Source organism: Dioscorea cayenensis, chromosome 17 (genome assembly GCF_009730915.1).
Source record: "Dioscorea cayenensis subsp. rotundata cultivar TDr96_F1 chromosome 17, TDr96_F1_v2_PseudoChromosome.rev07_lg8_w22 25.fasta, whole genome shotgun sequence".
Lineage (NCBI taxonomy): Eukaryota > Viridiplantae > Streptophyta > Magnoliopsida > Dioscoreales > Dioscoreaceae > Dioscorea > Dioscorea cayenensis.
This window is the reverse complement of record NC_052487.1, coordinates 127,114-151,472: the sequence shown is the minus strand read 5'-3', so window position 1 is coordinate 151,472 and position 24,359 is coordinate 127,114. Positions and strand designations below refer to the sequence as shown.

At 37.2% G+C, this 24,359-nt stretch overlaps 1 protein-coding gene and 1 long non-coding RNA gene across 2 annotated transcripts; both read right to left on the bottom strand.

Moving 5' to 3' along the window:
* Positions 1-12,756: 12,756 nt before the first annotated feature.
* Positions 12,757-14,649, bottom strand: LOC120280941. Its single transcript, XR_005542453.1, has 2 exons — positions 14,518-14,649; positions 12,757-13,091 (listed from the first exon to the last, which is right to left on the bottom strand). It is a non-coding gene; the product is annotated as an uncharacterized LOC120280941 (long non-coding RNA).
* An 8,326-nt stretch (positions 14,650-22,975) lies between these two features.
* On the bottom strand, positions 22,976-24,097 carry LOC120280424 (putative protein TPRXL). Its single transcript, XM_039287269.1, has one exon. The coding sequence runs from the start codon at positions 24,095-24,097 to the stop codon at positions 22,976-22,978; it is 1,122 nt and encodes a 373-aa protein (XP_039143203.1).
* Positions 24,098-24,359: the final 262 nt, after the last annotated feature.

Genomic DNA, 24,359 nt, shown 5'->3' with positions numbered 1-24,359 from the left:
GACATTGTTTTCCTTCTTGGCATCATATTTCATTCAAATTGATCTTTAAAATGTCTACCTAAATTTTGATTGTGGTCCGGTGGGGAAAAAACTCTTTATTTTTTATACAAGGGCTTTTGTATGGTATTTCGAAACCTCAGGGCTATTTTATCAATTCTAAGATCTTCAAGGAGTAAAAAATAATTTAATCTGAAAAAAAAATTATAATTATAAAGAAACTTTTTTTAAAATTATTACTACCCTTATTTTTTATTAAAAAAAAGGCGATCGTACCAGAATCCAAATAGAAGAATGAATTGGGGGTCATTTAAGAAACTGAACTAAAATTAATGCAAGACATCTATGTTTCCAATATCACAACAACGTCGATTCAAAACCATGCAATAGTTCTGTCATGCTTAAATGCAACCATACACCTGCAGTACTATTGACATAAATGAAAATATAGACATTTTTTATAATCCAGCTAATTAACCGGATCCGAATTAAGTTCTGGCCAACAGACCCATTTTAATACCCTTGAGGATCCGATATCACAGGACACAACATTCACGTGTGGTAGTTACTTGCCATATATACCCACATACACACATACATACGTGATACATGAAAAAACATATGGGAAAAAGTAAAGAGAAACATGAAGATGGATATGCACGGCCATGAAGTGATCAAATCCATTATTATTTTTTTTATTTGAAAATGTGGATAAACCACTTCGATTATTAGAAAAAGAAAAAAAACAGCTAACCACTAGATGTGATACAAGCCAACGGCCACAGACACAAAACAGAACACGATCCAACCCAAAAAGAAAAAACAACACACTGGACTGGAATCCAGCCCAAAATACTCTCAAGACGATCTAGCTAGCGACTTGGTCTCTCGCCTCCTCGGTCATCATATCTTCACTGGTCTGCACTGATCGCTGGTCCAAGAACACCAGACAACGTCTAAGAGTGGAAATGGAGTACTCTTCAAGCTTTTCTCTGCTGCCCTCAGTCTCTTTCGACGGGCTTTCCCTTGCCGATTTCTTCTTTATAGATTTTGGTGGTTCAGCAACAAACCCTGCTTCCTCATTCCAATTGTTGGAAGGTTTCTTTTGCCACTCACTTGGTCAAGTACCCTTTTTCTGGCCCGAGTGTATCACAGAAGAACTTTCAAATAGACTCGGCATAAGCTCCCAGAGATTCCTTTCAAATTCAGTCACCGAGTCATCTGACTTAAACTCTGCATCAGGAGAGTCCCTGTCCGTAGAAAGGTTGCCAACTTCGATGTCCTTGTCCTCAAACCTACCCCTGGTGTAACCTAAGTTTCTTTGAAGATCATTGGTCTGCGGAACTTACCTCGAATCTGGGTAAGCACCCAAATTCATGCTAAGAACTTCCAAGAAAAGCCAATAGGCGGTGACATGACAGGCTTAGAAGCCAAATTAATTACCAGCCACCACGTCAGAAGCAACATCCATCAACGGCCCATCTGTTGAGTCTTTCAATGAGCATTTAACCAAATCCAGGTCCTGCCCAGTCCCACCAGCTTTCTTCACATTTAAATGACCTGGCCCACTGAATTTTGTATATCTCCTTGCTCTACATCAAGATCCGGCCCAAGCCCACCTCCTTTCTCCAATTGTAATTGGCCAACATCTTGGCCCACTAGTTGTTGTAAAACTTCTTTGACCCGAACACCAATGACCCATGCCTACCTCCTTTATTCAATTTGTTATGGCCCACATCTTGGCCCACCTCACAAAGAAGAAAAGGGGCATCTATCCCCAAGGATTTCCCTTGATTGAGTCCAACTAAATGAATGTTCCCATCATTAGAACCTGGCCCAAAGCCCATCGCTAGATGATCAGAGAAATCCAAAAATTTCTCACATGTCTCCTCCTTTAAAACAAAACTATTATCGCACGAATTATCCAACGCCACATTTCCCTTTAACTTAGGACTAGCCTCGGACTCCTCAGCATGCTCCAATGTCAACTCACCACGTGTCGTATTTGCAGGTGGCAACGTCGATCACGCCATCCAGCGCCCGACAACGCGATGTCTTGGACATTTCACCCGAGAACCACCAACGTCAGTGCAACCATCGGTTTGACTCCGATGCCGTGACCGACCATCGGTCCGTTCATCTCTCTCCTTCGAGTGGTTCAACGGCCGGGCGCCGCCTGTGTGGAAACAACGCTCAACCACCACTGGTGAGACAATGTTTACACGCAGGGAGCTATACTCAACCCTTGCGCCGACCTCTCCGGCAACCCGATCTAGCGCACGGTGGGAGCTACACTCAACCACCTCCCCAAACATCTCCGGCAAACGATCGCAGAACAACGATTTGCAAGAGAACGGAGCTTCAATTTTCTGCATCACAGCCTTGGGAGCAATACTCATCGGACAGCCTTCACCCTCTATCACCTTGAGTCGTATCCAACCATCCACTCGCACCTTCGCCCTGTCCTCGGGAGCATAGCTCACCAGACAGACCTCCGGCTCTACCACCCTTGTGGCCTCGAAAATAGCACTCATCGGACAAACCTTTTTCTCCGAATATCTTTGCCTCCATACTTGCCTCTTGGCCTCGTGAGTGTAGCACAAAGCCTGTTGGGCATGGCCAACTCCGGAGTTCGACATCTCCACCGAGCGAAGCTCACGGCGTCCATGATTCGAACTGCCAGCCACACAGGCAACATCCTCAACCACATATTTCCCCTTTAGCTCTTGAGGAATCTCGTGGGTGTAACGTTTGTTGATCCCTGATGTTGGAGACCGCTTGTCCTTCGTTACCTTGCTTAAAGGTTGCAAATTAAAAGCCTCTGAGCACTCCTGGCTTAGTTCACCCATTCCTCACCACTACCAGGGAAGGACAGAGGTTTGTAGACAGCTTCCCCATCTGCCATAAACACCAGTCTTATGTTCAAGAGAGCCTGTGGGGAAAGCTAGTCATGCTCAACATCAAAGCCGAGCTCATCAGCATCCAAATCATCATCTTCTTCGATGAAGCCAGGAGGGCCCCAGTCATCCTCCTCCATTCCCTCCATGATCACAGCCATTCACCTTCGCTCTGGAAGCTGAAGCTCCAGCTCTAGTTCTGTAATAAACATATAAAGTCCTCTTTCACTCTAGGTCTCATTGGTCTTTGTACTGATTTTTTTTTAAAATAATAAAGTAGATAAATTATGTTTATTAAAAATAGTTAAAAAGTACAACTCAGCTAGAAGGCAAAGGAGCCTTCAGACAAGTGTGCCAACCAAGGTTGTCAGACCCGGACCGGCCCGGCCGGTTCAACCGGAAAAACCGGGAACCGGCCATGTGGCCGGCCCGGGTATACCCCATTGACCCGGGTATTAAAAAACCCGGTGTTAACCCGGTGACCCGGGCGGTTCAACTGGGAACCGGTTGACCCGGCCGGGTCAATCGGGTCACAATGTTTAATTTTTTTTTACAATATTTAATAATATATTATTATTTTTTCATTAGAAACCACAAAATCGTGTATATTTATTAATATTAATTTATAATTTATAATCAATAAATAGAATTACAATATATATATATCATAAATATACCAACAAAAATTTACATTTAAATAAAATATATTAATGTGTTATGTAAATACTTTCTAAAAATTTAATTTATTAAGAAAATAAAACAATAAATGAGTGTAATTTTATTATAAAAATATAAAATTAAAGTATTCTAATTAAATAAAAAATATAAGAAAATTTAAAACAAAATAAAAACTCAATTGAGATATAAGAATTACTGAATTAAATTTCTTATTTATTTTAACAAAATCAACCAATAAATAAATAAATAACACCGAGAGAAGTTCGATAATTATATATTAATATATTAAATTTGTAAATATTTAAAAAATATAAAAATAAATGACATAATTAGAAAACTTTACTGTATATAAGGTCATTTATCAATTTAAATATCAAATTTGAGTAGATTTTTATAATATAATTATGGATTTAATATTATATTTGGTCATTATTAATTATTATAATATTTTTTATATTTAATTATTGATCCCGGTTCGACCCCGGTTCGACCCGGTCGAACCCATTGACCCCTGACCTCTGGGCTTAGCCAGGTCATTACCCGGACCGGGTCTGATAACCTTAGACTGCCAACAACAACGTGGCCAACATAGAAGAAAATAACCAAAATAAACAACATAATAAAGTATATCATTCATTAGACATGGCGCAATAAGAAGAAAAAATAAAAAATAGACATGACTACTCCGAGAGAAGAGAGAGGAGTAAGCATTAGGAGGCGCTAGTCGGCACTGCTCTCGATCATCAGGAGCTACTTAGGACATCGCTTCTGGGGCCCGCATCCTTTGTACTGATTTGATGATAATATATACAGATATATCATATATACATATATATTAAATACATATAATTTGAGAGTCTCCGACGAAATGCTATGTTGATTTTGTGTGGTCCGGAGCCTTCCTGATGCATAAGAAGATGACAATTGACGAATCTGGGAATCGATGAGAGTCTGGAACGAGATGCTGTGCTGATTTTCTGTTGTTCGGATACTTTTTGATGAAGACGAAGATGACAATTGACGAATCGACTCTCGAGAGTTGATGAGAGTGTTCGGCGAGATGCTATGCTGATTTTGTGTTCTTCGGAGACTTCTTGACAATGGTGGCAATGACAATTGACGAATCGACTTCTGAGAGTTAATGATAGTGTGTTGCGAGATGCTATGTTGATTTTGTGTGGGCTGGATCCTTCTTGATGAAGACGAAGATGATAACTGATGAATCGACTTCTGAGAGTTGATGAGAGTCTCCTCCGATGAGATGCTATGTTGATTTTGTGTGGTTCGGATACTTTCTGATGAATACGAAGATGACAAAAGTTGAATTTGATAGTTGATGAGAGTCTGTAGTTCATTTTCTGTTGGCTGAATACTTGCTTGAATCACATCAGTTGACATCCGAGAGACAATATGGGTTTCAGTGGGGAGGCCGGTATGTTGATTTTGAGCTGTCGTTGTTTGATCAGTTCCAAGTGATGGTTGTTTGTTCTCTTCATTGTCATCTTCGCTGCTTGTCAGCATGGACTCCATACCTTTGGCAATAAATGGTGACAAGAACCACCCAATTACTGCAATCATCACCGCCTCAACAGCCATCTTTCTTCTTTCTTATTTCTTCAAACTTTAGAGAGCTACAATGGAATTAAATACTAATAGAGAGCTTTTTTTTGAGATGGTTTTTCTCCTGTGTAACTGTGTTCATCATTTATAGGGCCAGTTTTGAATTATTCAGGGACTTTCACAGCTCCCCAGCCTGATTTTTTTTATAAATAAATAAACCATTTGATTAAAAGAAAAGTAGGTACAACAAACAGTCAAACTCCTATATTTTTTTCCCCTTCAAGTTGGAAAGTTGGAAGCTCGGTGGTCATTGTTTTTTAGAGGTCAGCTAAAAAAACAAACATAGTTGTCCGCATTCTCTCTCTCTCTCTCTTTTTAATTTTTTTAATTTTAAAAACGTAGAATAGTTAGCACCGTGACAAAACAACAAAAAGGGATAATTTAAAAAAAATTGATAAATTATACGTAATTTTTTTATTTATTACAGCTAAACGCAGTTTGGATTTCCTTAAATAGCACCCAGGTTCAGACGATGAGTGAATAGAAGAGGCGGTGGGAGTAAGCCCTGTTGTTTGCTTATAGTTGTGTTTTTTCTTTTGTTCCTGGAGGCTGCGTCCCCTGGTTTTTGTTTTTTTTGTTGTGTTGTGGTCTGTTTCTGTTGTTCAGGTCTTTATTATTGTTTTGTCAATCTTCCATTTCTAGTGGATCGTTTCTATTGTTATGTTCTTTTTTTCTTATGCAGATGATTTATCCACATTTTTTTTTAAAAAAATATTAAGAACAAAATCATTGGTCTTGGTTCATTGAAAATTTCATGTAAAAATAAATAAATTTTGAATAAAATACACCAATCTTTATCTTGTGTATCAAGTCTTTCAACGGCCCTTCTGTTTATTTGTTTCTCGAAGGAAAAACACATGCAAGTGACAATGACCATTTTAGCATTTAATGACTTAGTTTTTTTTTTTTTGGAATAAATGTGGATAAACCACAACTTGATTGAAATAAAAAGACGAGAACAAGACAGACGCGGAAAAGAAAAAAAAAGGATAACCGGGAAACAAAACGATAGAAAAGAGACAAAAGTCTCTCACCAGGGTAAGAGTACAATAAAGTAAATACGGAAAAAACAAGTAGAGAGGAAGCTGGGCGGGCTAAGTCATCCACCTGGAGAAACAGGTCTGCCCAAGCTACTGAAGGGATGAGATTACTCTCCGGGTAAGTTGCTCTCAGGTCGCCGGTGTGATCTGTGGGTCTATTGCTTAAGAAGTTGATGGATCTTTGATTCTCTGGGAAGCTTCAAGATTGAACGACTGAGAAGAGTTTGGAGCTGCAGAACGCCAAGTTAAGAGTGTATTAGCAATCTTGAGTAAAGTAGAATGTAAGGGCAAGCAGTTAGATTGAAAAATTCGGTTGTTACACTCCAACCAAATATTCCAAATAATTTCTCTAGAAATGAAATCCCAGATATTTCGTAAATTAGAATTTAAAGAAGGCATCCAAGAGGTCCAAATACTGGAAATTGAATGAGGGGAAAGATGGGAGTTAATGCTTTGTCGGAAGAAAAACCAAATTCTCTCTGAGTAATCACAATTGAGGAATAGATGATCCACTGTTTCTGAGTTTTTGTTGCAAAGAATGCAGGTATCTGTGGCAATTATATTACAACCTCTCTTGAAAAGGTTGGACAAGGTGAGAATTTTGTCCTCCAGAACTAATCAGCAAAATAAAGTGATTTTGCTTGGGCATTTGAGTTTCCAAAATTGGGAATAAATTGGACAACGAGTCCCTCCGTCAATTAAGAATTTGTAAAAGGATTTAACGGAGAAGTTATCACTTTCCTCTAAATTCCAATTAAGTATGTGTATCATCTTGGATGTTGGAACAATCCGGGATAGAATGACTTAACTTCTCATTCTAACGAATCTCATCTTAACTTCATAAATCAGGGGAGATGGTCAGAAAATTCCCAAGTCTAGCGTCAATGCCTACTTTTTTCATTTTAACATAAAAACATATTGTATTACTTTATTCATAATTTATTTCTAAGGCCATTTATTCAAACTGGTATACAATATTTTTAAAACTGTACGTATACAATATTATTACTACCCTTATTTTTTATTAAAAAAAAAAGGCGATCGTACCAGAATCCAAATAGAAGAATGAATTGGGGGTCATTTAAGAAACTGAACCAAAATTAATGCAAGACATCTATGTTTTCCAATGTCACAACAACGTCAATACAAAACCATGCAATAGTTTTGTCATGCTTAAATGCAACCATACACCTGCAGTACTATTGACATAAATGAAAATAGAGATATTTATAATCCAGCTAACCGGATCCGAATTAATTAAGTTCTGGCCAACAGTCAACGGACCCGTTATAATACCCTTCAGGATCCGATATCACAGGACACAACATTCACGTGTGGTAGTTACTTGCCATATATACTCCCATACACACGTACATACATGATACATGAAAAAACACAAGGAAAAAAAGTTGAGAAGCAGGAAGATGGATATGCATGGCCATGGGGGTGATCACAGCCATTCACCATTCGCTCTGGAAGCTCCAGCTCCCTGAGAATTCCGAAGAATACCAGGACACTATCACCTCCTTATTCCTTCTTTAATTTTCTTTCTCTCTTTTTCTTTCTCTTTTTGCTTCCCATTCACCTTTCCTTCCTCCTTTCCTTTATTACTATCTTATGGTGCGCTCCATCCTTAATTTTGTTCTTGCCCTCCTTTCCTTTCTCTTTTCCTTCATCCCTTACTCTATTATGGTGCGCTCCATCCTTAATTTTGTTCTTGTCCTCCTTTCCTTTCTCCTTCTTTCTCTCCTTTCCTTCATCCCTTACTCTATTATGGTGCGCTCCATCCTTAATTTTGTTCTTGCCCTCCTTTCCTTTCTCCTTTCCTTTATGATCCCTTCCATTATGCCCCCTCGCTCCATCCTCAATTTGGTTCTTGCCCAGACGTTGCTCTATAACTTTGGCAATACTTGGTGCCACGACCTTCACAATCGCTACAATCACTAAAGCCACATCAGCTAGCAAGCATCTTTCTTCTTTTTCCCAACTATAGAGAGCTAACTACAAAGGAATTAATAGAGAGCTGTTTTTGAGATGGTTTTCTCCTGTGTTTCAGCATTCATCATTTTATAGTAGTGCCAGTTCCGACTTCCCAATTATTGAGGGACTTTCACATTTTCATTTGCAAAAAAGCTTCCCAACCTGTCTTTTTTTTTATTTTTTATTTTTTATTAAGAGGTCTTTTGTCAATTTTTCTTTTTTTTTTTTAAAATTATATTACCAATTTTTTGAAAATAAAAACATGTTTGGACATCAAAGTTGTATGTTTTAGAAAGCAAAACACACTGAAGCAAAATTGTAAAATTTTGTATTATTATTTTTTGAATAAAGTGGATAAACCACAAATTTATTAAAATAAGAAGTAGAGTACAGAGAAATATAGCGGTTTGAGACAACAACAAGAACTAGAAATAAAAACGGTTTGAAATCCTCACCAGCGATAAGGAGAACAACGAACAAAATAATAAAAAAGTAGAGAGGGACAACAAGAGTAAGGTAATAGGCCTGGATCGGCGAAGGCTACCGTCTGGAGACATTGGCTTGCCAAGCAGCAAATAGAGAAGAACTACTCCAGATCAGTAATGTGCGTCGAATCGCCGATATGATCTGTATGTCTGGTGCTCAGGAAGTTGAGGGAGCGCTTGATTCTCTGGGAGGCCTCTGAAGTTTCATGCTGATGAGACCCGGTATCTGTTGAAAGTCAAGAGCGCAACATATTAGCAGACTTGTAAATTATAGAGAAGACAGGTGAACAATTATGATTAAAGATGCGATTGTTTTTTTCCAGCCAAATAGTCAAGATGATGGCTCTAGAACGAAGATCCCACAGGTTCCTAAAAGAAGAAGGTAAAGTGGGGATCCAATTGGACCAGATATTGGAAACTAAGGGTGGAGAGGAATCAATATCAAGGATTTGTCTGAAAAAAGACCAAATACACTTCGAGAATTTACACTCCAGGAAGAGGTGTTCCACTGTTTCTGAGTTATTGTGACATAGAATGCATGTGTCAGTGGCGTTTGGATTGCATCCTTTTTTGAATAAATTTTCAAGAGTATTATTTTCTTATTTATATTAATATAATTTTTATAATTTTTTTTATATTAGTACACAAAATTAAATTGTATTTATAAACAAAAGTTTTTTATTTTTATAATTAAATATATAAATAATGAGATGTCAAATTTAAATTTTTATAAATTTGTATTAGTGAAAAACAAGGAACACATGATATATAGATTTTTTTGTGAAAATTAAGAAAGATTTAAAAAGAAAAAAACTAAAAGAGATTCCACAAGAAAAATCCCAAATCTCTAACTATCTTTATTTTAAATTTTCTAACTGTCTTCAAAAAAATTACAAATAAATATTAAAAAAAAGATGACTGAAAGTAAATTTTGAGATCGAAAAAACCAAGAAAAAAAATTATGAAGAAAAAAGAGAGTTGAAGATCTTGGAACTTTGGAAACGTTTTTAATATAGTTGAAAACATAAAAATTGTGTTTCCACTTTTTTTTTTAAAACGTGGATGCTGCTTTCAAAATTTTTTAAAACAAAAATAACTTGCCAAAAGTGTTTTTCTGGTTTTGTTTCCAAAATCTGGAATTGGCAACAAAAATAAAGATTTGGCAACAATGCCAAACGACCTCGATGTTTTGTTTTTTCCCTTCCAAGTGAGAAACTCGTGGTCCTTACTTAATGGACGAAAGCGATAAAATGCTATATATATATATATATATTTACACACGAACTGAAAAATTAGTCCTCAAATAAAATACCATTAGGCTATTAGCATTTTAGTATAAAATAAACATAGTTCATGACATAGTTGATGGTATTATTTTTTTTTCCAAAAAAATCAGCACAATAAAAAAAAACATCCACTTTTATTAAAAAAAAAGGATAATTTCAAAACAGGACGATTGGTTATAAGAACAAAAACATTGGTCTTGGCTCATTGAAATTTTTTTTTTTAAAGTTGATAAATCACAAATTTTTTTTTATCAAAAAAATAGTTAAATCATAATGCATTAAGAAAAAAGATACAACGAGAGAAGCTATGAAATAACAGACAAAAACGACACAAACAATAGACGATCAGAATAGTTCATTAAAAGTGGAACTAGGAACAAAACAAAACACTACAAAAAATGAGAATCAGAAAACTCTAAAAGCTAGAAAACAACAAGGCGGCACAATTGTAGGAGTCCGAAAACCACAAAAAAATTCATTCCCCATCACGAGTTCATTGAAAAGAAAATTGTGTAGCTCATTGAAAATTTCTTTTAAAAATAAATAAATTTTGAAAAAGATACAACCATCTTATTTCCAAGTCTTTTAAGTCTTTCAATTATGTCCAAGTTTCAAGTCTTTCACATATGTCCAATTCTTTTAAGTCTTTCACTTATGTCCAAGTCTTTCACGGCTCCCTTTTGTTGGATTGAAAACGCGTTCTGGGGACAATGTCCATTTCAGCATTTGATATACGTCTCCTCGAAATCACCATTGTTGTGGGAAGGAACAAAAGACTTCAAATTGCGTTTGACATTTGCAACTGAGTCTTTCACTATAACCTTCTTTACTCCATTTGATCTAGCTCAATTGCAAAATCAAACTGCAATAGATCATTTGTCTCACAATTACAATAATTTTTTTTACGAAAACAATAAACACTGCCCAATAATAGGGTGTCAAAGATATAGATAGGGCATTAGTTACTGTGCCTTAATGACTCATAGGAATTTGCCATATGAGGTGAGCTAACACAAAGACAATTAAGATCTGTCACATGCGCCTAAAATGATATATCAATTACCACAACCTCATATGGTAAATCCCAAGTTTTGCAACTCTAGAACGGTAGAGAATACGACTCCTTCCATAGGAGACTTTGTAAACAGTGAATAAACGGTATTAACACAGCGTTTTTATATTATCTTTACAGTATAGTTGTACAATACTGCAGCACAAGGGATTTGATATTACACCACTCATTCATCATTCATGGTGACTTCCAATAGGCTATCTAGTGGTTAATTCTACGTGCATTTAATATGGGAATAACATTAAACTCACTATCGCAGTCGGATACAACTTCACCTATTTTTAAAAGGTATAAATATCAAAATGACCCTTCTATTTTGAGTTTTCAGCCCTTTTAGTCCATCTAATATCAAATCCGCCCTTTTGGTACTCATATTTGCACATTTCTTTCAGCTTCCTCTAATTGACGGATCTGCCTTTTTAATCCTCGTATTTACACATTTTCATCCTTTTTGGTCTCTCCAATTTATCAGCTGGAAGGACCAAAAGGGCAGATCCATCAATTTGAGGTACCAAAAAGACAGAAATGTGAAAATACGAGAACTAAAAAGACGGATTTTATATTAGAGGGACTAAAAGGATGGAAAACACAAAATAGAGGGACCATTTTGATATTTTGACCTTTTTAAAATGGTTGGAGTGTTGGGCTTGGGTCCACAACCTAATTGGGGCCCACCAAAAAACTCACCATGTGGACCCAAGTTGGGTTTGATCAAAATCTGGTTGTGCTCAATAACACTCACAAAAACAATTGATTCTTTAATTTCATCTCTTGATTGTGAGGGATAAACAGAAAATTCAAAGTCCAGCGTCAATGCCCCTTTTTTTTAACATAAAAAATTATTGTATTACCTTGCTTTATAATTTATTTCTAAGACTGTTTATTCATTTATTTAAACTGATATACAGTATTTTTTAAAAGTATATACACAGTAGTATTGAGATTTTGTTTTAGCCAAATCTTGAAAGACTAGATGACAGGTGATCTTCACAGTGTTTTTTTTTAAATTTTTTTTATATATAAATACGGATAAATCACATTTCATTGATGAACATAGGCTAATACAAAGATGATAAAAAATAAAAATAAAAAAAATAAAATTTAAGGAACTAAGCTTCCACTGGAATGGAAGAGATGATAACAACAAAGACTAACACAAAAATAAAAGAAAAATACAAAAACATAATCAAACACACATATATATAGAACGCGACATCTATGAACGTTCGTAAATTTTAAATCGCTAAACGTTTGTCACGACAGTTGAATTTCAAAAGTCATAATCATCACCTCCACAGTGACATCATAATCTAAATGAAAATGAGATGCATAGTAATTTGATTTGAATCATTTGAATCATTTGATCATGATTAGCATAACAATTCAATTAATCATAAACGTTGAATTCTATTTCCACTAGATTTACAGTTTAAGCTAAACAAACCAACAAGAACAACACACCCACCCATTCATATGTAGTACAATCCATTTTGTTACCGTTTATACTACTGTTGCACACCAACTTTTCCGTATTTATCTCATCCTGTTTCTCTCTTTTTCTTTTTAAAACTAGGGATGTTCTATGGACATCCCAGTTTACATATTCCCCTATATATATACTTATATATGATAAGTATATATATTGCATGTATCTTGCAAAAGTATAATCAATCATAAACTCTTTTCCTTTTGGATTTCATCTCTCACAAAAAATGTGTATTTATTAATATACTTTTGCATTTCATATATGATACTACTAGTGCACTAAAACACACACATATATATATATACTTATATGTCAACAATAGTGACCTTTAACAAAGTGTAGATTAAGGACAACATATCTCCTGGGCCTTCTCCAAGCCGACCATACCAGCAATTAAGTTCACATAAGATGCAAATTGTCCTTGGGATCAAGCCCACTAATTATACCCGCAAGTAAGTTGAATCATGTCATGCCTTGAACTCGCCTCGGCGGCAGACAAACGGTAGCGCACCCACAAGACAGAAACCCCACAGGCACGCAAAGCCTAAAACTTGACTCAAAGCAAAATACAATCTCATAAAGCCATGAATTACATATAACAAAAATACATAAAATTCTAAATATGTAATTCAAGAGCTACAACAAAATAGAATTTACAACTCAACTACACTGGGGAAAAGAGACTGATGGCCCACTAAATTACATCCCCGAACTTTTATTTATTTGAAAAGAATTAAAAACAACTTTATGAACTTGATATCCCAATAAGCAATCCACTAAAATATTTGGGGATCATGTAGAGTTCAAAATTCATATTTGATATCAAACACACACACACGCACACACACAGATATATATATATATATATATATAGCAAAGCTTGTGCATATGCATATTAAAAGGATAGAACATAAATCACATATATCAAATATCATATAAAGACAGATCTCGCATCTATAATATTGTACTGAAACACCGTTTCATATAATAGATTTCCAAAAATACTAGAAGTAGCCATGAAAGTCAAAGAGGGACCAAAACCGCAATGATCAACTCATGCAACTCTTCAAATATAACTCCAACAATATTCTACAACTAAGCATCAAAACAAGGTTTTCTAGTCATTAAACAACACACTAAATTGAAACCCAACCAATAAGCATCAAGGAAAACACAACAATAAGCATGAATTTAGAGAGAAGATCTTATAGCAAAAACTTGCTCACGACAAGGTAACTCATAATGCCAAGGTAAAAGCAAATGCTATTGAAGGGGAAGAAATACATATATACCTATATTAGCATATAGGTAGATGTATCTAAGACTTAAACGTTTAAGAACAACTAGACTTAGCAAACTTTAACAATGGTAATTTAAGTAATTTCAACAATGCACAACTAAACAAAACAACACTTAAAAACCTAATCAAGGAAGGAACAACCAAAAATATAATCAACAAGAAGTTAAGATTTGCACAAAACCAATTTACAAAAAAGAATTCAAACCATGGACCATTGTAGTACACCTACTACTCCAAGGCTTTTGAACCACCACAAAGAATAGCAACAATTACTAAGGATAACCACAAATGTTAAGCTTCAAACCACATCCAACCACAAGATCACTTGGCCATACAATAGCCAAAAATCAAGTTTTTAAGGGCATTGACATTTTAACAAACACTTTGTGTGTATCCTCAAATCTAGGCAATTAGACAACTTGACAAGTAACACATGCTATCAAGTAATACGTAGCATTCACAACTACAACCAAGAAAGAAAATTAACATATTAGAACCACAACTTAAAGGCTACAAAACATGCCATGATTTAGCAACCTAAAGTTGAAGGAAGCAAGAAGGGTTTTAAAAGGCATAAAAGTTTAAAAAGACTTGCGTAAAAGAAGCATAGCATAACAACACTTGAAACCTCTCATGGTTCCCAAGATATACAAATGAAAGAGCTCCAAGTCCTCACATATTTTGCCAGAGATGGTAGACCCATGGTAAATGAAGTTTTTGGGCTATTATACTTTCTTTTTGAAGCTTAAAAATTAAGATGATGACATCGCGTGGCATGGTTATCAGAGAGGGGAAGTATGGCTTTAGGTTAGAGGCAAAAGCAAGGATGGAGCTTATATGCTTCGAGAAAGAAAAGAAAATCGTGGTTGAAATGAAGATGTGAGAAAGAAAAATCAAAGTTGACCAAGTTACTTGGAGTGGGGTCCACAAATCCCGATGCGCAGTGTCCTTTGGATCAAGCCCACTAACCACACCAAAGGCTTCTGTCAATTCAGATGGGCAATCTAATATCAATTAGTTCAGATAGCCTACAAAATTGAATTTATATAATATTCCACTATTTTGAGACACTATGGTGTTGTTTATTTGCAAGGAGTGGAGTGGGATTGGATTGAGAATGAGTCCAATTCCTTATTTGGTTGGAAAGAATAGGAACGAGGGAGAAGTCTTTGACGAATGAGATGAGGGGAGAACCCTTATTGGGATTCCTCCAATTTTCTTGATGATTGCCCAATCAGGATTTGGAAATGTCCATTTTACCCTTGACTTCAATTGTTTTTCCATCATGTTTTGTCCTTTTCTTTGTATATATATATATATATATTATATTTAGAAAAAAAATGTTAAGAACATTGTAAAAAATAATAATGATAACATATTAAAAATAAAATAATACTATAAAAAAACAATAATAATAAAAACAAAAAAATGAAATTAATTATAAAATAACAAAAATAAAATGATAACGTTGTAAAAAAACAACAATAATAATAATGAAGAGTAATTATGAAATTAATTATAAAAAATAAAAACAATTTAAATAATAATAATAACAACATATTACAAATAAAATAATATTATTAACTAATATATTTATTTATTTAATATTCACTTAATAAGGGCATAAGAGACATTTTTCACATATTTCTTCTTTTTACTTTTTTTCATTTTCAATGAATTAGTCTCCTATACTTTCACAATCAAACAAAGTTTTTCTTTCATTCCTAATCCATTTCCCCTTATTACTCAATTCCATTCCTTGCAAACAAACAACACCTATGTTTTTTTATATTAGCAATTTCCCCACCTTATATATATAATATAATATAATGTTGCATATAATATATTACTGACATGGTTTTTTTTCTTGTCTAATTGGACTTGTAATCAAACTAATTAAAGTAATTAATAACTATAAATGACACTAAAAATTTGGCAAATTATTTATTTTGTCTCTTTTTATTTAAAGTGCACTTATGCAAATATGTCATGTATCTGGCCATATCAGCTGTTATATTAGACAAAAAAAAAAAGTTTATGAAGTTCATGAGTTAAAATAAATATATTTTAGTTCTTGATCAATAAAATTAATATATATACCCAGACAAGTTAATCCCAATATATCATGAATATATAACCTAAACAAGTAAAGATCTTCTCCAGGTCATATTGAGCTTGTGCAAGAGTACCTAAATATATAATGCATTAATCTCATAACAACAAAACACAGATGAGTGTCTTTTGGGATGCTAGTTGATTTTGTGTTGTTCAAAATGCTTCCTGATGAAGATGGAGATGACAATTGACGAATTGACTTCTGAGAGTTTATGAGTGTTAGCTTCAGATCTCTCTTAGAGATCTCAGGCCCAGACACTTACAGTGTTTGAAGCACTCACTCAAGAAGGAGAAAGACAAAGAAGAGCTTATTGGGACAATGTTCTCTTTTGCACTTGTAACTTTTCTTATTCCTCTTGGTTTTCTTCTTATTACATAAATTCATCAATGATAGCTTATCTATAGGACTCTTAGTATTCTAAAAACTCCTACACTTAATTCTTTTAAACTCAAACATAAAAACTCATGACTTATCAACTTCATATTTTATAATGTCATGACTTTTCACTAGGCATTTTTCTCTGCTTTCGGAGTTTTTAAAATTTTGTGAGGAGTTTTGAGGTATATCATATATAAAATAATATAATTAAATAATTCCTACCATAGAAACTATTTTATACTTTGAATTTTAAAGATTTTATGGATATTTATTGCATAAATAATTAGGTGTAATAAATGTTTTTCAATTATTAATATTATAAGTAATATAAATAAAAACTTAAATGTTATTAAAAAAATTAAAATTGTTCTTTGAAAAACTCTCGGAGTAGATTATACATCTATTTTAATAGTATGTATAGATATTCCATAACCTCTAATTTATTAAGTATAACCTCTCATCTTCCACTTAGATGATCTCATCTGGATTATTAGCTGATATTCTCCCCCTAGTCCAGATTTAGTTCAAGATCACGCACCCGCAGCAGATGTCGCATGACAACAAATTTTACGCTTGTCAGTGCCTTTGTCAGAATGTCCGCTCTCTGTTCTTTAGTACTCACAAAATCCACCTTAACCTGCCATCTTTCAACACATTTGCGAATAAAATGAAATCGTGTGTCTATATGCATGCTGCGACCATGCAACACCGGATTTCTCATCAAGGCTATGGCAGATTTGTTGTCAACAAATAGAGTCATTGGCTTGGGTGTGCATCCTGTCAATTCACCGATCAAACTTAACAACCACAGTGCTTGACAAGCCGCTGCATTTGCCGCCATGAACTCGGCCTTATAGGATGACAATGCCACGGTCTCCTGCTTCTGTGAGCTCCACGAGACCAATCTGTTGTTGATGTAGAATGCCACGCCTCCTATGCTTTTTCTATCATCAGGATCACCACCCAAATCGCTATTTGTGTGGCCAGAAATTTTTTCTTCACATTGCCCTCTTGTATACACCAACCCAAAGTGAATTGTACCCTTTAAATACCTTAATATTTGTTTCACCACCTTGTGACGCATCATGGTGGGCTTCTCCATATATATGCTTGCCAATCTGACGGCATAGGAGAGATCCTGCCTTGTATGAAGTAGATACCTAAGGCAACCAATATTGGCACACCTGTATTCCGTAGCATCTACAAGCTCCCCTTCACTATTTTTGTGCTAATGTTGTTTATGCTCCATGGGATGTTTGGTTGCATTGCATTCACCCATCCCGAATTGGAACAACATCTTTTTGGCATAGGTTGATTGTTTGAGCATCATCTCGTCCTCTTTAATTCTACTCAACTTCGATGCAACCATACACATGCAGTACTATTGACATAAACGAAAATATAGACATTTATAATCCAGCTAACCAGTGTTAGATGTATTATTGTATTGCATATGTATGTATACATGTATATGTATGTATAGATGTATATGTATATTTATCTTTTTCTATATGTAGACCCAAAGGGTCACTCATGTTTGGTGTTCAAGCATATCGACTTGTTCCACTTTCTCTCTCTTTATCTAACATGGTATCAAGAGCCTAGATTCCACCGGCCATCGTCGTTGGCCACCACCGATCTCCTCTTTCTCACTGTGTGCAGCCTCCTCAAGCCAGATCTACATATTACTATTTCTAAAACATTACTCTGTCTTGTTTCTCTCAAAATTTTTTTTTTCAGGCCATCCTTACTCCGGTCACACCATCTTCTCCACCCCTAACTTCTGCCATCCCATCTTCTCTTTCTTCGCGCATACATTACAAGTCCTTCTTCTCCTTCTTTAGTCATCCTCCTCTTCGGTCACACCATCTTCTCCACCCCCCCACATCTCATCTTCTCCTTTGTACATTTTGCACATAAAAAAAAAAGCCCAGCCAGTATCAAGCTGCATCACTCGCACCGCAGTCACACCGGTGCCCGAGCAGGAACACCGTCGCCTGTCTCCCTATTTGCCTATAGTCGCACCTGCCTACCAGTCACACCATCCCACGCCGGAGCTACAATATATATATATATACATATTTCTTTGGACTCTTGCATTCTTTTTCCAAGAGTTTGATTTACATTGAGCATCTTTACAAATAAAAGGAGACAGCATGCTGGGGCCTACTATATAAATAAATAAATAAAATATATATATATATATATAAAGCTTGCATTAAAGCCTCCCGCCAATCTGCCATAGTCAACATCAGCATTTATTGGTTTTCACGCCCAATTGTTAGCCACTTCTTGAAATTTTATTTTTATTTTCTTTATTTTATTTTATTTTCTCTCTCTTCAATAGTATCAGCATTTATTTTCTGATTTGTTAAAAAAAAAGAAGATGAATACTTATGCACCAGCCTTTATTCGTAGTACTGAGGGAACACGACCTCAGACTTCTTTCAGAGGGGAGGACGGTGCTCTGACTGTCTCTCATTTTTCTTCTGTACCTTTGGTATCCTCTCTTACTTCCTTCCAGGCTCCTCCCCTTGATTCCTCTATGCCTCCTCTAAGGCCAAAGATGAGCGAACAGCGAGGACTTACGCACGTCACTCGCCATGTTGTTTCTTCACCGGCTCCACCTCTTCTTCCAACACCTCACTATACACAGACTTCTCCTACTCCTATCTGGCATACTCCATCTCTTCTACTGGACATGCGACTTTCACTCAGGTTGCTCAATCTGCTTCAGGTAGTTTCTGTCCTCTTTGGCTTCTTGACTCTGGTGCTTCTCTCCACATGACCCTTGATGCCACTCATTTGCACCATTCCCATTCACCATCTCACGTCACTCGTGTTCGCACTGCTGATGGCACACTTCTTCCTATTTCCTCTACTGGTCATTTCTCTTCTAGTGATTTCTCAATTCCTTCAGTCTCTCATGTTCCTCGTTTATCCATGAATCTTATATCTGTTAGCCAGCTTACTGATCATGATTGTCAGGTTATCTTTGACCGTACCTCGTGTTGTGTGCAGGATCACAGTGGGAAGGTGATTGGAACTGGCCGTCGTCAAAATGGAGTTTATGCATTGGATTCCCTTCGTCTTCCATCTTCACCTGAACCCGTTCATCATTGTTATACTACCGTTCAATCTCATCATAGGTGGCATCATCGTCTTGGCCACTTATGTCCGTCTCATATGTCGTCTCTTGTTCGTCATGGCGTATTAGGAGATGTCTCTCCTCCTTCTGATGTCGTCTGTCTTGGCTGCAAACTTGGTAAGCAACTCCAACGTCCTTATCCTTTGAGTGTGTTTCAAACTACTGCTCCTTTCGAACTTATTCACTCTGATGTTTGGGGTCCTGCTCCCTTTGTCTCTAAAGGTGGTCATCGCTATTATGTTATTTTTATAGATGACTACACTCGATTCACCTGGCTTTATCTTATGCCTCACCGTAGCCAGTTATTGTCTATTTATCATTCTTTTTCTGCTATGATCCACACCCAGTTCTCTGCCTCTATTAAGACCTTTCGGTCTGACTCTGGCGGTGAGTACACCTCTCACGCCTTTCGTGTCTTTTTATCTTCTGAAGGCACTTTGCCTCAGTTATCTTGCCCCGGGGCTCATCCTCAGAATGGGGTCGCTGAACGTAAGCATCGTCATATCTTAGAGACGACACATGCTCTTCTTCCCCCTCACTTTTGGGCTAAAACTGTCAGCACTGCTGTTTATCTCATTAACCTACAACCCTCCTCTCACCTTAATGGTCGAAGTCCAGGTGAGTGTCTTCATCGGACACCTCCTCGCTATGATCATCTTCGTGTTTTTGGTTGTCGTTGCTTTGTTTTGCTCTCACCTCGGGAGAGAACAAAGCTAACAACCCAATCCGTTTCATGTGTTTTTCTAGGATATAGCCTTGAGCATAAAGGTTATCATTGTTATGATCCCGTCACTCGTCATATTCGCATCTCCCGTGATGTCACGTTTGATGAGTCCACACCTTTCTATATTTCTCCTTCTTCCACTGAGTCCACATTTCCCTCTGTGCCTCTGTCCTTCCTTTTTCCTGCCCCTTCAGCTCAGCATACTCATGTGTCTTCCTTTTCTCCATCATTCAACCCTCTGTCCGAGTTTCTTTCTCATTCCTCTCTTGACCCCTCCCCTTCTTTATCTGTTGAGTCTCCTGTAGTCTCTTCCCCTCCTTTATCTGTTGAGTCTCCTGCAGTGTCTTTCCCTCCTCCCTCGCTTCCTCTTGCTTATCCACCTGTTTGTTTCACAAACCACCGTCGGGATCCTGTAAAGCCTCCATCTCGGTCGGTCATCTCTGACACCTCTCCTACTATCGATCCAGCTCCTGAGGTACACTCTCACACTTATTATTTACGTGATCACTCTACTTTACATCCCCCTGTCTGTTTTGCTTCTGCTAGCACCAGTGTTTCAGATGTCTTTGAGCTAGGTACCTACCGGGAGGCAGTTTGATTACCTGAGTGGCGGACTGCCATGGCAGAGGAGCTTGATGCTTTGACTCGGACTCATACGTGGGATCTTGTTCCCCTTCCTTCTCATGCCGTTCCCATCACCTATTATTGGATCTACCGTGTGAAGACTCGTTCTGACGGGTCTCTCGAGCGCTATAAAGCGCGTTTGGTTGCCCGTGGCTTTCAGCAGGAGTATGGTCGCGACTATGAGGAGACTTTTGCCCTAGTAGCCCACATGCATACTGTGCGCACTTTGGTTGCTGTTGCTGCTGTTCGTGGTTGGGTTCTTCATCAGCTTGATGTGAAGAACGCGTTTCTTCATGGGGACTTGAAGGAGGAGGTTTACATGACTCCTCCCCCTGGCCTTCGGGTACCTCCGGGGTCTGTTTGTCGTCTTCGCCGCGCTCTTTATGGACTCAAACAGGCTCCACAAGCCTGGTTTGAGCGATTCAGTACAGTGGTTGAGACTGCTGGTTTCATTCCGAGCATACATGACCCGGCCGTCTTCATTCACTCTTCCTCTCATGGGCAGACCATTCTTCTTCTATATGTCGATGATATGATCCTTACTGGTGATGACTCTGCTCACATTGCCTTTGTAAAACAGAAGTTATGTGAGACTTTCTTGATGACTGATTTAGGTCCACTTCGTTACTTCTTGGGTATCGAGATTACTTCTCATCCTGATAGTTATCGTCTCTGTCAGCAGCGTTATACTCATGACCTACTTGCTCGCTCTGGTTTGACTGATACCCGTATTGCTGCTACACCGATGGAGTTACATTTGTAGCTTCGTGCCTCTGATGGGGTTCCCTTACCTGATCCTTCTCGCTATCGGCATCTGGTTGGCAGTTTGGTTTACTTAGCCGTCACTCGTCCAGACATTTCCCATGCAGTTCACATCCTCAATTAGTTCGTTGCGGCACCCACTTCTGTTCATTATGCTCATCTTATTCGGGTACTGCGATATCTTCGTGGTACTGTATCTCGTGGTCTGTTCTACTCACGTCAGTCCACTCTTCAGTTGCAGGCCTATTCTGATGCTACCTGGGCCAGTTCTCCTGATGATCGAGTCTCTGTCACTGGTTATTGTATCTTTCTTGGCTCTTCTCTTGTTGTTTGGAAGACCAAGAAACAGCCTACTGTTGCCAAGTCTAGTGCTGAGGCTGAGGTTCGTGCATTGGCTTCTACTGTCCAGGAGGTGCTTTGGCTGCGTTCGATTCTACAGGACTTTGGTGTACCGATCATATCTCCTATTCCTATTCATTGTAATAGTACTGGAGCCCTTCAGAATGCTGCAGATCCGGTCAAGCATGAGCTGACGAAGCATATTGGTGTGGATGCCCATTTCACACGATGTCATGTATGTGACCAGACTGTGTCACTTCACTATCTTCCTACAGAGGTCCAGGTGGCTGATTTCTTCACGAAGGCGCAGACACGTGATCACCATCTATTCATGTTATCCAAACTCAAGACGCACGATCCGCCTTGAGTTTGAGGGGGGGGTGTTAGATATATTATTGTATTGCATATGTATGTATACATGTATATGTATGTATAGACGTATATGTATATTTATCTTTTTCTATATGTAGACTCAAAGGGTCACTGATCATGTTTGGTGTTCAAGCATATCGACTTGTTCCACTTTCTCTCTCTTTATCTAACAACCAGATCCGAATTAACCTTTAGCCAACAAACCCGTTATAATATCAGGACACAACATTCACGTGTCATAGTTACTTGCCATCTATACACACATACAAACATACATACATGATACAAGAAAAAACATAGAAAAAAAAATAGAGAAGCAGGAAGATAGATATGCACGGCCATGGAGTGATCACAGCCATTCACCATCGCTCTGGAATCTCTTTGGTCTTCGTGCTGATTTTTTTTTAATAAAACAGATAAATTATATTTATTAGAAATAGTGTATAACACAACTAGAAGACAAACGTGCCTTTAGACAACTACACTAATAGTGACCCAAAAGAACAATTAAAACAAACAACATAATAAAATATATAGCCTACTAGACATAGAGCAAATAAGTAGAGAAAACAGAAAAACAGACATGACTACTCCTAGAGAAGAGATGAGGTCTCTAAGAGTCTCAAAGTACATAAGCACTAGAAAATACGAACCGGCACTACTCTCGACCATCAGGGACTACTCAGCTCACCTCTACTGGGTCCGCCTCCCTTGTACTGATTTGATGACAATAACACAGATATCATATATACATATATATTAAATACATATAATTTGAGAGTCTTCGACGAAATGCTATGTTGATTTTGTGTGGTCGGGAGACTTCCTGATGCATACGAAGATGACAATTGACGAATCTGAGAATTGATGAGAGTCTGAAACGAGATGCTATGTTCATTTTCTGTTGTTCGGATACTTTTTGATGAAGACGAAGATGACAATTGACGATTCAGAGAGTTGATTAGAGCCTGTAGTGAGGTGCTATGTTGATTTTGTGTGGTCTGGATACTTCCTGATGAAGACGAAGGAGATAATAACTGACGAATTGACTTCTGAGATTTGATGAGAGTGTCTTTTGAGATGTTATGTTGATTTTGTGTTGTCCGAATATTTCCTGATGAAGATGAAGATGACAATTGACTAATTGACTTCTGAGAGTTGATGAGAGTGTCTGGCGAGATGCTATGTTGATTTTGTGTTCTTCGGAGTCTTCTTCTTGACAAAGATGGCAGTGACAACTGATAAATCGACTCCTGAGAGTTGATGATAGTGTTCGGCGAGATGCTGGTCTGGATACTTCCTGATGAATATGAAGATGACAATTGACGAATATGAGAGTTGGTGAGAGTCTGGAACGAGCTACTATGTTGATTTTCTGTTGTTCTGATACTTCCTGATGAAGATGAAGATGAAGATGACAATTGACGAATCTGAGAGTTGATGAAAGTCTGGAACGAGCTGCTATGTTGATTTTCTGTTGTTTCGGATACTTCTTGATGAAGACGGTGGTGACAATGACAAATCGAATTTTGAGAGTTGGTGATAGTACTGGCCGGCAAGATGCTATGTTGATCTTGTGTTTTTTGGATACCTTCTTGATTCATATCAGTTGACTTCCGAGAGATGATATGGGTTTCAGGGGGGCGGCAGGTACATTGATTTTGAGCTGTGATTTGATGAGTTCCAAGTGATGGTTGTTTGCTCTTGCTTGTCATCATGAACTGCATACCTTTGGCAATAATTGGTGCCAAGAACCACCCAATTACTGCAAGTATCACGGCCTCAACAGCCATCTTTCTTCTTCTTACTCCAAACTATAGAGCTACAAAGGAATTAATAGAGAGCTTATTCAGGAACTTTCACATTTTCGATTGCAAGGAAGCTTCCCAGCCTGCTCAAACTTTTTTTATATTTTTTTCCCTTCAAGTTGAAAACTCGGTGGTTCTTGCTTAGTGGTCGGCTAAAGAAACATAGTTCATGACATAGTTTGATGACATTCTATTATTTTATTTATTTTTGTCAAAGTACATATATACAATAGTCAGCATCATGACA

What these genes read in the sequence shown, in the direction of transcription:
- LOC120280424 (XM_039287269.1), bottom strand. Translation starts at nt 24,097, where the DNA reads ATGGCTGTTGAGGCCGTGATACTTGCAGTAATTGGGTGGTTCTTGGCA.